Genomic DNA, 17,721 nt, shown 5'->3' with positions numbered 1-17,721 from the left:
TTAGATTTTGTCATAGATTTTGTAAACGAAATCAGAAATAACGGTACCGGTGGTGGCTTCTGCACATATTCAGTGCTAGCTTATGTCGAATCTAAACTGCTGTAAAAGTGTCTATCAGAATTGAGTCTTACTACAAAACATTGGCCATTATTCTGTGCTTTTCATAATCTGGCCTGCTTTCAAAGATAAATTTGAACAATGTTTCCACTGGATCATTCTTCAAGTGCAGTCAGAATTATGACTATTGTGATTGTCACTCTGTAGTTTTGCTGCAGGAAACATGCTATACAGCATGGCATTAGCCTGCTCCCACTTTAGATCAAAGTCCTAAGAACCTGAAATCTCCTGCACCAGGCATTTTTGCTTGTGCAAATAAGAAATGTGTTCATTTGAGCATAATCCCAGGACAGGTTGGTCTATAATTTTCTAATCTGAAACATTTGTTTAGGACAATAAAACATAAAATCCACACAGGTAAACAAAATGTTTCACACATTTAAATAAATTAGATTACACAAAAAGACAGTTTAATCACTAATAGACAAATCTGTTAAAATGTTTATTCTATTTTGGTCTTTCAGATTTGAAGTATTTTGACATGAAAATGTAATCTCAACTCAAATTTTTTTTAAACCCATCTTTTATCTGAACACTTTCATACATACAAAGAGAGTGTAGTCCCCTTTCTGATTCTGTCACAAGTTGCATAATACATGACCCAACACATTAAAAAAATACATAAACAAATCAGATCTACATTTTTATACTGGTGGAAAAACAGTGCCTCATATGGGCCGCAGTTTTTTTGTGAAATACTGTATTGTCCGTCCATAAATGTTTGAGTGAATAACAAAAAGTGTTCCCCTCTAATTACCTTAACAAAAACTGTATTATGGCACCTTACCTCAGACAAAATACAACATAAGACAACAATTCATGACAGCAACACAAGATATAACATTTTGATAATGCGTTACTGTGATGCCTAAGTGTGACGCCTTCGCTTACTTTTACATAGTAGTCTAAAGCTGTAAACAGAAACATGAGTGTTCTAAAAAATAAGGATTGTCATTTACGTCCATCCATGTTAGCTAAAGAAATACTTGAACAAGTGTCTTGATTCACAGATAAACATTGAATGACAAGGATACTGAGAGAGAATAGACCAAAGTGACAGAAATTATAAAGCTACAGGTTGTTTTCTAGCTTGTGTTTCACAAATCTCGGATTAGTTGGCACCCTGTTGTATAGTCCAGAGCTTCAGAGGCTACCAGGGCAACAAGAGCACCAGGGTTCAAGTGTGGAAGGCTGGGTAGGATTCATAGTTGGTGGTTGAATACACAATCAGGGAAATATGGAGTGAGACAAACAGTAATAAAGATGTCGTGGTTTAGAGGTGTGGGACAAAAAACGAAACAGCCTGATAGAGGCAGTGACAGCATTTGCAACAACATCAAGATAAAATTGGTCTTCTATTCTGGCGTAGGGAAAACTAAAATGAGAAAACTGGATTTGCAGGATAAACGGGCATCAATGCAGAGAGGAGAAGATCCTAAAGCTTTGAAGACCCATGTATTCATATTCCTCAGAGAGGCTGCAGGAAACGGCGGAGAGCCACAGGCCGGGTCCTTGGGTTGGACCCTGCCAAAGGGAGGCAGATGGCTAATACGAATGGCTCAATTGTCAACAACAGCCTGACTTGATCTCAGCAGCCACAGTCTCCTGGTCCAGTTTGATCCGGTCTCCATTGCTCTCCTCATACGGCAAACCTTTGTCGTTAGCCAAGATATTCTCAACCAGGAAACGTGCTGCCTCATCCACATTGATGTTGTCCTAGGATTAGATCAAAACAGTATGTCAGAGTGGTGATAAAACACTTACTAAATAAAAATAATGCACATTAACACAGTGACAATTAAGACACTATTCCATTGCCTTCCCAAGGCAAATTTAATAGGATGGTTGTTATACAGCTTTTCAGACTTCCTTTAAAAGTCCACTAAAACCCCTTTTTTATGAGCCAGCCTGTTAAAGCTGGGAGACGGACATCCGAGGCCAGCTCAGACAAGGTAAAAACCACCATTTGCTTTTGTCCTTCACACTGTGGCCAAAAGCTGTCATCCGGTGGGTTGAAGAGGTATTGAATATTAATGTTCTATCTCCAGGCTCTATAGTAACAAAGAGGCGTGTGCATCTCGAAAAAAGGCAAAGAGAGTATTTTTGTTTTTTTTTAATTAAAAATGTAATTATTAAAAATGCTTGTGGAAAATAAAATAATTGAGATGCGGGTTGTGATGGCACAGTGGATATGACACATGCCTTTGGTGTGTGAGACCCGAGTTCCCACTGCTATACATCAACCAATGTGTTACTGAGCAAGACACTTAACGTCTAGTTGCTCCAGGGGCGTGCAACTTCTGACATTTAGCAATTAAAAGTGCCTTTGGATAAAGGCGTCAGCTAAAATGACATGTAAAGTGTTTAATCTTATTATGTTAAAAAATAATTACAAATCTTGTAAGGAGCAATGTGGTATATTATTTGCAAAAAATGAACCGGTACTGTTCAAATCTGTGAGTTAAGTGCAAGGGAAGTACTGTCTGTAACAGACTCAGGACACACCACAAAATCACCACGACACCACAACTCTCTTTGGATCTTTGTTTTACTGAGTGAGTCTGTAATGACATACCATGTGACATGGACTGCATCAGTTCCACAAACCCTCTTCTCAGGCTACTGTCTCTCTCAGTTTTCAAAACAGACTGAACATAACAAAACACTAACACAGTCTAAAGATAACAAACATCACTTAAACTTTTAAAACTTTTCCAATTTTACAATAAATGGGACAAGAGAAAGTTGAAAGCCCCTTGGCATTTGGCCAAGTGACCTACCTCAGCCCCAAACTTATTAAAACTGTGATGAAAATAATGCATATCTATAATTCATCATTATTATTGTGCATACTTTATAACCTCAAGGAATATGTTTTGTCACTTAAATTTGAAAGAAAATGTGTTACTCATTGACAGAATTCCAATCACAGGTTGTTGGCGTGACAAGCACACAAAACAAAAACACAGAGAAAATGGCAAGAAAGGCTTTGCACACATAACACACATCACACCCACGCACATCCCATGACACAGCACGTGACATGGCTGCACGGCCTTAGGTTATTTGGAATGCGTTAACAAAGTTTACTCCGGCTGCAAAAACTCATCAAAGCTTTCCTCATAATGCAAGTAGTAAAGTACCCTGGCAAATCCTGGAGTTCTTGTGAGAGCACAAGTGAATTTGCTTAGCAAGTTACTGTGGCATTGAGTACTGCTGCTCATTAACTATACCCTTGTAGCCGAGTTACACCAATCACATCGGTGTGTCGGACATAAGCGGCCCAGAGGTGAGCTGAACAATTGACGATAGTTTAATCTACTAGTTAGCCCCGCTGGTAGCTGACATAGACAGTTAAAGAAGTGGACAAACATATCCAATTGTTCTGGACGGAGACCAGTGAAGGAAAATAGAAGCGCTTTTCCGGTGAATGCTGAGCGTTGATGCGCAAACTCCAACTGAACTTGACAACGTAGATGTGACGTGGGTAACATGTCTTTAAGTTGTAAGTCTTCTGGTAGCTGTGACAAGAGAAAGCTCAATCATTCCCAATCAGCAGAGACTGAGAGTGTAGCTATATGTAAGGAGATAAAATAAGCACAGGCTAATAACTGCTAACTAGCATGCTAGTTAACGTTAGTAATTAAACCTAAATAGCTAATGGAAGGCCAAACGTCTGCGTGCTTCTCCTGGCAATACGGTGATTTGTCGACTATGCGACAGTAAGTCGTGTGGTTATGACGCAATCGTTAGCCTAGTTTTACAAAAACACCTGCTACGGAGCCATAATGTGAGGTACAAGGTAATGAAGCCTCATATACATTGTTGTGTTTCTTTAGAAATAAACAACAGACAAGTAGAGTCTTGAAAAGCTTCATATGTAAACTTATTCGCTGTCAAAGTGGTGCCAAAATGAATGGCAGGCAATGGGATGCTGACTGCAGGGGATGGCTTTGTTGCATTGAAATGGCGCCATGCAAGCTACGCTTAGAGAAGAAAGGATTACCCCCTTGGTAGCTAAGTGTATGGGGCTCTGAATACGTCACCCTGTGTGTTGTTGTGATTGGTCGTAGTGTTATCCAATTGCGTGCAGTGAGATTTTCAAATGGAGGCTTGCTGCCGCCCCTCGAGGTGGGCAACTTTCATTACTCAACGCCAGAACCTTATTCTTTTGGATTTGGGTCTGGATTCCGAGGCTAGTAGAAAATATGGTTACGGTTTAAAATGTAGAAGTGTGTTTGAAAATGTCTTTTGGGTCATTGACTTTTTCTTAGAAGGATAAGGCTGAGTTAGAAAATGAAACTGTGACAGGAACAGAAGGTAAAGTAAACATCTAATTTAGATCAGATTAGATCAGATTGTACTTTATTCATACCACAGCGGGGAAATTCCCTTGTTACAGCAGCATTTTCAACAAGAAAACTTGCTGTGACTTTAGGGCTCATCAGACACAACTGCACCTTTCAAAGGAAGTAATTTATCACTGAACATGAGGTGGCACATGCAGACTGCTGGCAGCCTTTTGTTTGTGTGTGCCTCATGCTCTCATTCTGCTACCTGCTGAATACTCTTATATTATAGCATGGAGAGTATGCACTTTATTACAGAAAACAAACCTCACAACACAGACAAACAGGGGTGGAAAGTAAGTCAGAAGATTTACTTGAGTGATGCTGAGCAAAGTTTTGGTACTTGTACCCACATTTCAAAAGGAAAATGTGTTGTGTTTACTCCATTATATTTCCTTTTACAACTAAGGTTACTACTTAAGCTCAATTTATGCTTCTGCGGAGGCTCTACGCAGAGCTTTCGCTGTAGACTACGTTAGTGGACTGAAGTTTACACTTCAGGGCTGGCGTGTGTGTGCGTGTAGAATGTGTGTAGAGCGAGTGAGAGAGTGGCGAGGGTTAGCTTCTGATTCTAATAAAGTCCACGTGTATACTGTATGAGGAAGTTGCAGTGAGAATGTTTTTTATGTTAGTCATATCTACTGTTTGGAGTTACTGTGTGGTGGGGTGGGGGGGGGGAATGCCGGGGTAACTGAGAAGGCCAGGATTGATAGAGTGACTATAAGGGCTGGGAAAACGGTGGGAGAGTTAAATACAGTGGATCAGGTATATGATGATCATCTGGTAAAAATGACAGAAAATAACAAGGCACCCGGGTCACCCTTTTCATGGTAATGTGACTGGCAGGGTTATGGAGCGTAGTGGTAGGCTAAGACCTCCTGTGACACAAACTAAACGGTATGCTCTCTCTTTTATACCTCACGCTATTAGACAACAAGCAACTAGTTTTTACGGGTATGATGGCGTGTGTGAGGACTGGTATTTCCATTTTATGGATGAAATAAACTTGACTTGACTGGACTAGAAGCACTAGACACAAGACACAAACAAAGTGTCTCCCCTGTGCTTTCTGACCACAGTTGGAAGTCTGTAGCAGGAAAAGTTAACGCTCTCGTTGATTTCATGTTGTTTATTGAGACGGAGAACCAGCAAATGAGTAGGGGGACATGCGATGCTACTAAGCCACACCCAAGCGGACCAATCAGTCAGGCTATAGTGTAGCTATCCACGTAACCATACAAAGATAAATGTCCATAAATATTATGCATGAATGGCAAAGACAGCAGGATAAAAAAGATGGTTGTCAAAAATGTGTACAATATAAAACACTTCAGTCACTTGGCAAAGCTTTAAAGATTTTTCATCTCAATTTTATACCAATTATCTACAAAGTGTCCTAACAAAATACGTAACTGAATAACTGTTGAGTGTGTTTCCAAGTGTTTAACAAAACTAAAAAATGACTAACCATAATTATTTCACAATTGCCACAGTCTAACCAGTGTGATTACATCATTCAGAGGGGGCTTGGAGGATTTCCTGTCATGAGAAGTGATGAAGCCATAGGAAAAGGTTTTCACAATAAAGGTCCAGTGGCTCCTCTTAGTTATATCGGCTGTGTGAGCATTTCAAAACTCTTATCACATCTGAGTTACTGCAAACTCAAGTCAAATTCTATGCAAAAATTAGAATAACATATTTCAGCCAGCATTAAAATAAGCCCAAACTTTGGTACTTTTATGCTGCTGAAGTGTAGAATAACCTTGAGTAAAACACCAGGGAGAGTATTTGTGAAAAAAAGCCTGTTAACTGTTAATTATAAATAGTAATGTATAAAATTGTACGCAAATGTGCAACTAATAGCTTCTATGTCTAATGTATTGATCTCTCACCTTAGCTGAAGTTTCAAACCAGCCCAAAAAGCCAGTCTCTTTGCAGAAATTGTCCATTAGGGCTGTGTTGTTGGAGCTCTCTTTCTTCTGGTCGCATTTATTGGCGAGCAGCACTGAGGGGATGGGGTTGCCATTAGCCAGCTTCACCTTGCTGTCCAGGTCATGCTTCCACTTAGACACCGCCTCAAATGTGGAGCCCCTTGTCACATCAAACACCACAAATGCCCCCACAGCCTCTTTGTAGTACACCCGCGTCATGTTCCCAAATCTTTCCTGACCTGGGGAGATAGGAAAATAATATATTGGAATTGCATTTTTTACAAAGCAGCTTAAAGCTAGATGAGTAACAGGGTGTGGGGATTGTGAAAGATTTAAAACATGTGGTGATAATTCCCTCAAAAGCAAAACATCCAAATCAAAATACCAAAACAATATATTAAGGATGAAACCAAATGTCTGGCTCTGACCCTGCTAAATGGTGAAATGTAAGTATTTCATTATAATGTCTTTCTCAGTTTTGTCACAAGTCCATGAGAGCTCAACAATTGTCGTCCTCTTAATGTGGCCAAACATTACGTGACTAGAGATGTTTCTTATTTGACCTACTTTTCCTAATTTACCTAATCTGCACAGAGAATGGCACAAGTAATCTGTCTGGAAACAGACAATAATGTGGTGAGAAAAAGATTCCATGAACAGTGCTCTAACATACAAAAGAAGAATAGCAGTGTGTTTAAAAAAATGAATAATGTTCAAAAAAACTTTAGAATTGCTCTTACTTTCCTAAGAACAATGCATTGGGAACACTGCACATTCAATTCCAAATCAAAACATGACCCCTATTGATCAAATTTGTGTTGTAACTTTACAGAAAGTAAAGAAAAATGAATAATAGGCTTTTCAAAATCAGCAGTATTTACATTTTTCTTTACAAACTTAAACATTTACTGTATGAACTGAAAAATGTCCCAAGGGTTTACTGTACTTTAAATCACTGCACTAATATTTAGTTGTACAACCATTATTTATGAGAACCGCTTCACATCTGTGTTACATGGAGTCAACCAACTTCCGGCACCTGTGAACAGGTATTCTAGCCCAGGATGATTAAACTACATTCTACAATTCCTTTGCATTACTGGGTGTGCCTCAGAAACAGCATTTTTGATGTCACCCCACAAGTGTTTTATGCGATTAAGGTCTGGGGATTGGGCTGGCTACTCCATCACATCAATCTTGTTCATCTGGAACCAAGACTTTGCTCGCTTATTGGTGTGTTTTGGGTCATTGTCTTGTTGAAAGACCCATTTCAAAGGTATTTCCTCTAAAGCATAAAGCAACATGACCTCTCTAAGTATTTTGATGTATTAAAACTGATCCAGGATCCCTTAAGTGATAAATAGGCCCATTAACACAGTATGAGAAACATCCCCATGACATGGTTTTTGCACCACCATGCTTTACTGTCTTTCACAGCTTTACTGTCCACAGAATGCTGCGCCATTTCTCATTTGACCAGTCAACGTGTCTTTTGGCAAATTTCAACCTATTCAGTCTTGTCTTGTTGTCTTGTTTTCAACAATTGGACTTTGCAGAGGCTGCTAGCTGATAGCTTTGCTTCACATAGCCTTCTTCTGATCGTAACAGTACTCACAGGTAACTTTAATTCTTCTTTGATTTTCCTGCTGCTGATTATTGGTTTACTGGTTTGCCATTTTGGCTATTCTTTGATCCATTGGAATGGTAGTTGACTGTTTTTTTCCACATCGTTCATATGGTTTCCCCTCTCAAATCAACTATTAATCAAAGTCCTCTGGTCCTCAAAGCAATGTCTAGAACGAGCCATTTTGCTGACTATTTCAGTGTAAAATGCACTATACCCTTTTGCTTCCTTCCTTCCTTCCTTAAATATGGGCCATAACTGACACCTGTTTCTTCACTAACCTCACTAATTGAACATAACACTGCTATTATTTTGAACATGCCCCTTTCAATTACAGATTCATTTACAAAGAATGAGCAGCATGCATGTCACGACTGTTGGGTCTGTTGGTTTTCTGTGACTCTACAACCCTTACTAGTAAATTATTTGCCATGTTGAAATATCACTTCTATCAAAACATGGGATTTATTAGGTTAGTAATGTTGGACTGCTATTATTTTGAACACAACTGTACTTTCCAGTCTGCCTGCATCACTTTATCTTTGAGTGTTCACTGAGGCTTCCAGCACAGTACCTCGTGGGGGGGAGGTGGGGGGGGGGGGGGGGGGGGGGGGGGGGGGGGAGTCTGTGTTTAGCAGTTCAACTGGCAAAAGGTATCTCTGGTAACACTTGGCTGACATCACACTTTCAAGCACATCTGATCAAAAGATCCCTTGATTTTTGCCTCAGAGCTTTATTTATACGTTATTTATACTTTATGTATACATAAGTAGCGGCTGGACCCTCTTCTGTTTTCATCTTTCTATAGAAATTATAGAACCTTTCTTTCATTCATTAAACCTTTCCTTGTAGTTGTTCAGGAAAGAAGCTTATATCAGGCTTTGGCTATACAGACAATACTTGGTTTTCGTTGTTTAATGTGATTTTATGATAATATTAAAAAATATACAAGACTGTAACCAGAACAGATTAGTTGGTAACTACAAACAGGGATTTTGACTGGGCTGATGCTCACACCTTCACTGGCTGCCGAGACAGTTATGTGTGTTGACGCTGCCTGGAACAGACAGTTTTGGTTGCCAATGCAAAAAAAAAAATCTTTAGGCAGAAATTTGTAAAGAATCTTTCTCAGTTTTGATGCTGGAAGCTCATGGTTTCAATAACATCTATATGTTTCAGACAGTTCACAGATAGAACTCTTTATCCACATACAACAAAGGCAGTCTTACATTAAAAGTAAGATGAAGGATTATACTGGTTTCACTCTCTTACACGTGATTATGCGTAATTTCCCACACATAGTTCCTGTTTTTGAGCTTTAGTGTGCCAATATCAGTGTATATTACCACTCCTCTTCTCACCTTCACACACTGCAGAAGTATAACTAAAAATATAAGTCCCTTTTAGATTACTGATGTGAACACACACATAGCCGCATTCAAAAACATGTATAACCAAGATTAAGTTGTCTAAATTTGTGACATCAGATTGTGTTTAGATTTTTTGCATTGGATCAAATATAATTGTAATGCACCTGCTTGCGTAAATTAATCTCTGGAAAGCTTAAAGGGAAAGTTTAATTGTATAGTGTGCTAGACAGTTAACCTCCACTAGAGCTGAGTTACAAAATAGAAAATAAACCAAGAACAGGATTGAGGAACTGTGAGCACAGTTTCTCCCGGCATACTTTCACTTTCACACCGTGGGTACTTACCCAACCACGCAAGGTACTGGAGTGGCGTGGCGCAGTGCGGGTGTGAGCAAGAGAGTGAATACACTGTGGGGCCCACAGCCCTGCGGTAATTGCTCATAATTGAGAGTCTAATTTTAGCTGATATAACCCCAGGTGAATTCACCAGAGACACGGCACAGTGGGATAAAGAGCCAATAGACTATAATAAGGCTTTCATTTCCAGGCCTTGTGGAAGCAGAGGCAGAGTACAGAAAGAAATTATGACTTGATTTTTCAAGGCATGTGTCTTCTGGTTATTCTATTGCAAGGTCTGACTGAGTCCAACATTTATTGACCACAGAGGCAAAGAATACAGTATACCATGTTTTTTTCAGCTCAATGAAATTGTGTCAGAGCAGCAAGGACAGGTGAGCGAACACATTAATGCACGGACTTTCATAACATACTAAAAGCTAGGGATGCACCGATCTGATATTAAGATCGTATATCGGCCCTGATATTGACAAAATAGCTGGATCAGGGATGGCAAAAATTAACGGATACACGGGCCTATCCAGTTTACTTTGATTTATTTTCTCTGTCACAGCACATCCTACGTCATTCGTGCTGGAACAGTTGAGTTAACCTTTAAGCAAGATGGAGTGAGCCAAAGAGTATATGTCAGAGATCACACGCTTCTGGAGCCACTTGGGGTTAAGTGTCTTGCTCAGGGACGCATTGGTGGATTTATCGCAGTGGGAATCAAACCCGGGTCTCTCATATCAAAGGCATGTGCCATATCCATGCCTTTTGTGGAAATATTTCACGCTTGCCGCACCAACTAGTGGTAGTAGTACTGCATAGTTCAAAACTACCAATGTAATCAAGCACTTCCAAAATCACCATTTATGTTATTTTGTCTTAGTTAGGAAAGTAATGTTTAGTTAGGAAAGTCTGGTGCCTTTAGTCTCTTCCACATGGTGGAAGTGGAAGGTGGAAGGTATACAGTTTATTATTAGTTCAACAACGGTATTGGATCGGTATCGAGTATCGACAGATACACAGAGCCCAGGCATCGGTGTCAGGACTAAAAAAAGTCGGAACGGTGCATCCCTACCAAAACGACTATTTTATATTCTGGAACTGAGAACAAACTGTTCCATAAACACTGATGAAGCCATGGCAGCGTGTCATTGTCTACATCACACACTTCACTTCACTTTTATGACACGTTTAACCCTTATTGCAAGGTCAATGTGCAAGCACAGCCAGTCTTGGGATGTTAACCTCACTCCTCCTGGGAGAGGACAGGCTGGGTGTAGAAGACTTGTGTGGGGTGATTATATTAACAATACCAATAACATTGCAGTTGCGCAGATACATGCACGCTGACACATACACACCTGACTGTTGCATGGTGTAATGAGTTATTTGGGGTATTGATAAGGTAGTTCAGTGCAGAAGTCACTAACATTAAATGACAGCAAATCCTATGATGAGCTTTAGACCTTCAGAGTGCCCTAAGTAAGTCATAAAACACATTCAGCTGCTTTTACTAAAGCCAGTCCTTTTGCTGACAAACAACACATTGAGCACATTCTACACTACACTCCTGATGATCTTGGCGTGCATCTTGTAGTTGACCTCATCATTTCACAATCATTTCCTAAAACATCTGGTCAATGCAACTTTTATCAATCAATACTCAAATACAAGTAAACAATACATGTGTTGACTATTTTCAGGAGTGGATTTTGACCACTAGTGATTAATTAATAGATAACAGCAGCCCAGAAAATGTGGAATTTACTGAAATCATATTGCAGTGCCTATATTCATCAAAATCTAATGAACAGGTCACCCAGTGCAATGTTGCGTATGATTTCCCACAGCCTGTAGGTGGTGTCTTCAAATATATAGTTTTTTGCCAAACATGAGGATTCAATGATCAATCTACATTTAAATAAAGGACAAATAAAAACATACTAAAATCCTTAATGACTGTCATATGATGCAAACCCAATGAGCAGAAAACACAGGAATGGAAAGAGCTGAACAATAGAGTATTTACTCACTGAATGCCACAGAGGAACATGAGACTGCAGAAGAGAACAGAGACATGTGCTGCTGCCTCAAATGCTTAAAATGCCCAGACACTAAAAAGAAATGCGTCTGAATCCGTCTGTAAAGAGAGACCGTGAACTACTGTGGAATTCCAAAGGTTTTAACTGAGGACCTTTCAGTTCAGTCTACCACACCAATGAACACCGCTGCGTGACCTCGGTTAGGTGATTCTAGATTTGAACACGTGAAATCTTCAGAAATCTGCAGCAACAGAACTATTTGATTAAAAAGATACAGTTTAGATAATGCCACTGTATCATGTCTGTTTGTGTGGGAGAAACAGAAATAAAAGTCTCATCATTACCCATAGCCCTAGCAACCCCAGTTTCCTCTACAGTTGTACATATTGCTATCCTGTGGGTGGGTTACCATAGAAACTGTCCAAGCCAGACACGGCAGTAGCAACAGCAGCAGTCTCCGTCTGTTGTTAGGAGGCAACTGGCTGTGAAACTTCCCCCTATGCCCTCCCAACAACTATCATAACAAAGACAACACAGGACCCAGTCATTAAGGTAGTCTTCAGCACAAGCTTTAAAGGAGAGACTGTGAATACCACATGACTGGCACGTTTAAATTCCACTGAGCAGCATGTGAGAAGATACTTACAGCTTACTACGGCTTTTAGCGCTGAACAGAGTCTGAATTGAGGGAATTCCTCAACCTTTAAGTGGTGTGACTCGTTTCCCTTCACCTTCGACTCATGGGTTGGTGGGGGCTAATCAACATAAAGCCTTGGCACAAGGTTGTAGGGATTTAGCTCAAAATACTAATATTTGTTGAAGAATAAGAACATGTGACCCATATAAACTATTCAACTACCTACAGTCTTACCACTGTATCCTGTTAATGTGTGACCTCCTGCTCCTACAGGAATGTTTTGTCCTACAAGGTGCAGGCTTTTGTACAGTATGCTATGGTGGTAATCTTCCTGTCCAATGCTTAAGACAAATCCAAGAGAGAGTAGCAATTCTGGGTTTAGTGGGTGGGAGGGCTACAAGCTTCATGTTGACTTCCGTAGTGCCCCCATCTTGTAAAAGCCTCTGATTACTATCATTCCTCCCAGACTGTAATCATTAGTAAGGTTGGTATAAGACAACGTTACTCTGAACTTAATCTCAGTGTTGCCAGTAAGATAATTCCTCTTCATTTTCTGCACGATAAAATGGCTTAATGGCTGGTCTTAAGGGCTTGGCAAATATACCTCCAGCTTTTGCTCTTTCCCACCCACGTTTCATTACTTATTTTATCCTCAGTGTCCTCCGGCCAGGCCTTGTTGTAGGTGTGAATAATGAGGTTTAGTATCTGTGTCATCTCACCTCAAAACTCCTTTCTGGTTGCAGTTTGTGTGCATGTTCTGTTTATCCATATGTGTAAGCGTGTTCCCTTTGTCTCAATGGATGATATCAGTCTGTCAGAAGGTGTGTGTGTGTGTGTGTGTGTGTGTTTTATTTAGCCTCACAGATTCTGTGACCGAGTGCTGTCTGGCTGTGACAGGCAGACGGCCTTCCCTGGCACTCTGTCACAGATGCCCCTGCACACTGAGCTTGTGCTGCCAGGGCCCAAGTAACAGCAGGGGAATGTAGCCCACACTGCCAATCACTACACACACACTCACACACACACTCACACACAGACACACAACTGTCCACACCCTTTCTGTCACTGCTGTAAGCAATGGAGTAAATATAAAAACAGCAGTCTTGTTCTGACCATCTGTCCTGATGTGTCTCAGCATGTGAGGTTTGTTTGATTGAGGGAGAGGCCAAACCTGCATAACCATGTCCCCGTTCAAAAGTATGAATAGAACATATCTAGAGGCAGAGGGTAAATCATTTTCCCTTTCTTCTGTATAAAAACACGATTTAAAAGGCAGGTTCCCATTTTCAAGTCTATCTAAACACAGTACTCACAAACCCACATGTATGTACAGTATGGGCAGTTTTGTTTTAATCAGACCCCACATACTGGATGTACCGAATGCATATGACCTATATCTAATATAATCAAAATCTTACAGATTACTTGGGCTATAACTACCCCTTTAGGCCTAGACTATCTGAACATTATGTAGAAAACCCCTCCCTCCATCCCCATTCTCTGTGCTGCATGTGGTGCTAAATCACTTGCACATGGTGACTTTAAACTGTCTTGAATATTTTGAACATTTGGTTTCCAGTCTACAGCTGTCAACAAGCTGGAAACAAATTGAGAGCTTGATAACTATGTTAGCAGGTTAAATAGCCTACAACTTAACTGTATTACAGATAAAGAGTTTTAGAGTGACCGGCTGAAACTATTAATTTGACAGAACATTTTGATAATCAATTATATTTTAAGTAAATCTGCCAAGTTTTCTTTAGTTTCAGTTCTTCAAATGTAAATATTTGCTTGTTTTCTTGGTCTCTTGTGATAAAATGAATACTTTGAGGTTTTGGACTCAAGAGTCAGACAAAACAACCACTTTAAATACATTACTTTCAGTTTTGGGATGGCGTGAGGACCATTTTTTTAAACTATTTTTTGACATTTGTTAGACCTAACAATTAATAAATTATTTGAGGTCAGCCTCTGTGGATTATGAAAATTGAAATAAAAATGATTTACACACAGACAAACCTTAAGCCACACTCCTCTCCTCAACTTCCACCTTCTCAGAGAATGATTAACTCCTCCAATTGTACCTCTGCACATGTGAGCTTATTGTTTAGCCTGGATCTGGAACAGTCAATACACTTTACGCATGCGCGCACACACACACACAAGCTATTATCTCATTACACCCAAAGTAAAAAATATCCATTGTAAATTTGCATTATGTGTTACAGTATAAGTGACCAAGCAATTCCACAACCCCTAATGTGAGATTTATTTTTGGCCCTGAAGATACTTTAGATCCAACAGGAAAAGATAAAGATGTAAAGGCTGATGAGACATCCCAGGCACATCTCCCTCCCGCTGACTGAACTGTAGAGAGTCTCTGTCAGCTTGGTCAACATACACGTTAGTCATTATTTTGCTGGTTTGTAAGCCTCTAACTTCCTGTCCACCTGTCCTTCCCAGCATGCCATTCTCAGACTTCTATTTGCAGTGTGATATATTTTTGTGCCAGGGAGATGAACAAACACTGAGTTTGAGTAGGACCGTCTGCATGTGTGAACATTTTATTTACACTGCTCTGACTTCTCTCTCTCGGCTTGCTTACTCAAGCTGCTGGAATGAAAGTTGTTGTTGTGTTCCAAGTTTAGAAAGTCTGAGGAAGAAGAATTTACTGAAGTTTACTCAAATCCTCTCCTAAACACAAGGATAGCATGGGACAGGGACATTTGAAGAATATTACAGTGACATCGCAACATGAACAACAGCATAAAATAATGATAAGAGCCAGTAAAGTCACTTAGTAAACATGTTTAAATCTGTTTAATCCCTAGAGAAAATATTACAAGAATATTATGGTGAGTTTCACTGAGGTAGGCGGCGCTCAGTCGATAATAACAACGTGACCTACATTCCACTGATAATTATGCTCTGATATGATCATAAAGTAGAAAAAAAACAAAGAGCAGACATGATCAACCGGTCTTTTATGCAGGAAATTCTTACCCGGATTCTTTGAGCTCGTGGGAATTTTACATCATGTTCATACACAGAGTATGGGTATTTCTGGTTGAAATCTGTGTCCATAATTAAATGTAGGCTATAATTCCATCACACACACACACACGCACGCACACACACGTTGAGTTTGACATCCATTCATAGTGAAACCATCTGAATTAGTTTTGTTACACCAATTATCGCACTATTACAGTGAATGCGCGCGTGCTTACCTGCGATGTCCCACAGTTGTAACCTAACCAGAGTTTTGCTGTCCCAGTTGATAACTTTAAGAGCGAAGTCGACCCCGATCGTCGCTCTGTAGTGCTGCGAGAAAAGCTGGTGCACGTAGCGTTTGATGATGCTGGTTTTCCCGACGCCTAATTCCCCGATGACCAGCACTTTGAACAAGTACTCCTTACACTCAAACACCGAGCCCCCGGCCATGCTGAGACTGACACCGACAACTTTTCTCTAAAGTCAGACAGCTTCTGCTTCTTCCACTGGGCTGGTCAGAGGGTTTGGGGCCAGATGCAATTACATTTCTCTCCCCCCTTTCTAAGTCTCCTGGTCCTCCTCCTCCGGCTGCCGCTCAGCAACCACCTGATAAGTCATAGGACCCGGAAATGTAAAAAAAAAAAAAACGTAAATGCTCAAGCTTCCCTTTCTTTAACTGTCGCTTCCTCGTGCTGCTCCATATGCTGAGATACTGTATGCTGCTGCTCGTGCTGCTGGTTCGTCTACAGTTACAGAGGGATGTTTTGTCTCTAGCATGTCCCATCAAGTAACAATCAACCAAAGACACAATGGTACTTTTGTTTTGTGTGTTTGTGTGTGTGTGTGTTGTTATAAAGAAACAATCCATTATGCAAAAATTCAGTCAAATTAGTGTATAAGGACATTTTAAAGACGTTTCATTTATTAGAAATGTCTTTAAAATGTCCTTTTCCAAGGTACAACACAAATACATAAGTGACAACCTGTGGTGACAACGGAGTGTGTTGTTGACAAAGGGAGCGGAGAAGGAAAGTCCTTCTATGTTTGACAAGTGAAACGTGGTTCCAGGCTGCTTATGGTTACTGTCATTACGTGATTGTCACAAATAAGCAATGGTGTATTTTCATATAGAATACTATGCCATTTAGGCTACGAAGCTACAACCATAACGTCCAGTGTCTTTTCAAGTTGTTATAAGCAGTGTCACACGTGTTTTAATGTACTTTTGTTGTCACATACAGCAAACATGTCCTCACTATTCTGAGCTGCCTGTCCCCAGAACACACTGTAAACCAACATGGTCTATGTAGACAGCCCAGGGTCCACTAACAGCAACAAAAATAAACCCGGCCCCCCTGCACCACGAAGCATACACAAACAGGGTTCCAGCGTTCCAGCCAGTAACCGCCAAAAGTATTTGGGAGTGTGGGGTTAATGTGCAAGTACAGAAGGGAGGGGACAGGATGAGGACGGAGGGGCAAGCTAGTCTCAACAAGAGGTAACATCACCCAACATTGCTTAGAGCACCTGTAATGCTCAAGTGCTACGTGTAAAGTCTATATTTTGTCAAGTTCAAACAGCTTTGAGCCAAAGTCACGCCCCTCACGGGACCTTAATTAGGAAAAGAATATGAACAGGGAGAGGCAGATTATTTTTTGATCCCATTTGAATTGAGCCAAGGATTACAAATATGATGTTTGTCAATTTAAAAGACCATTTTTCAATCAAATAAAGTCTCAGTTAGCCGTAGTTTTGTGTGAAACTCATCTCATGGTTATGGTCAGGAGCCATAGCACAAAATTCTGGGCGCTGTTAAAAGCCATTTTCTGGGCCCCTCCCCGCATCCACAGCTATTCATTCTAGCATCTTTTTAGGCCCTCCTCACATGAGGGCCCTGGGTACTCAGTCCCCTTTCCCCCCCCCACCCCAGTTCGACGCCCCTGGTTAAGGTTACGGTAAACAGATTTTTAAAGTGAATGCTAATTGTGTTACTTCAATATGCTGCCCATTACAATGTTAGGGGCGTAATATGTCATACATACACACATACACGGTCTATGTTTACGGTCATACACACATGACCTTGCTTCATACTTACTACTAGAAAACAAAATAAGTGAATAGATAGAATTTAGACTGTGGACTAAATATTTACACCGCAAAAGCCACGTAAAAGAGTTTGTTCATAGACTGTACAAATAGCCACACACACACACAACCACACAACCACACACACACACTCAAGCACACACATTCCTTTGTAGCCTAAATGTTGATCTTGGCAAGTTGTAGGATGTTTGCACTCAAACCTAA

At 40.3% G+C, this 17,721-nt stretch overlaps 1 protein-coding gene across 1 annotated transcript; it reads right to left on the bottom strand.

Moving 5' to 3' along the window:
- Positions 1 to 546: 546 nt before the first annotated feature.
- rab32a (RAB32a, member RAS oncogene family) lies at positions 547 to 16,015 on the bottom strand. Its single transcript, XM_034900122.1, has 3 exons — positions 15,645 to 16,015; positions 6,359 to 6,636; positions 547 to 1,833 (listed from the first exon to the last, which is right to left on the bottom strand). The coding sequence occupies exons 1-3, from the start codon at positions 15,856 to 15,858 to the stop codon at positions 1,684 to 1,686; spliced, it is 642 nt and encodes a 213-aa protein (XP_034756013.1). The 5' UTR covers positions 15,859 to 16,015; the 3' UTR covers positions 547 to 1,683.
- Positions 16,016 to 17,721: the final 1,706 nt, after the last annotated feature.

This window comes from Etheostoma cragini, chromosome 18 (genome assembly GCF_013103735.1).
Source record: "Etheostoma cragini isolate CJK2018 chromosome 18, CSU_Ecrag_1.0, whole genome shotgun sequence".
Lineage (NCBI taxonomy): Eukaryota > Metazoa > Chordata > Actinopteri > Perciformes > Percidae > Etheostoma > Etheostoma cragini.
This window is presented reverse-complemented; position numbering and strand designations above follow the sequence as displayed.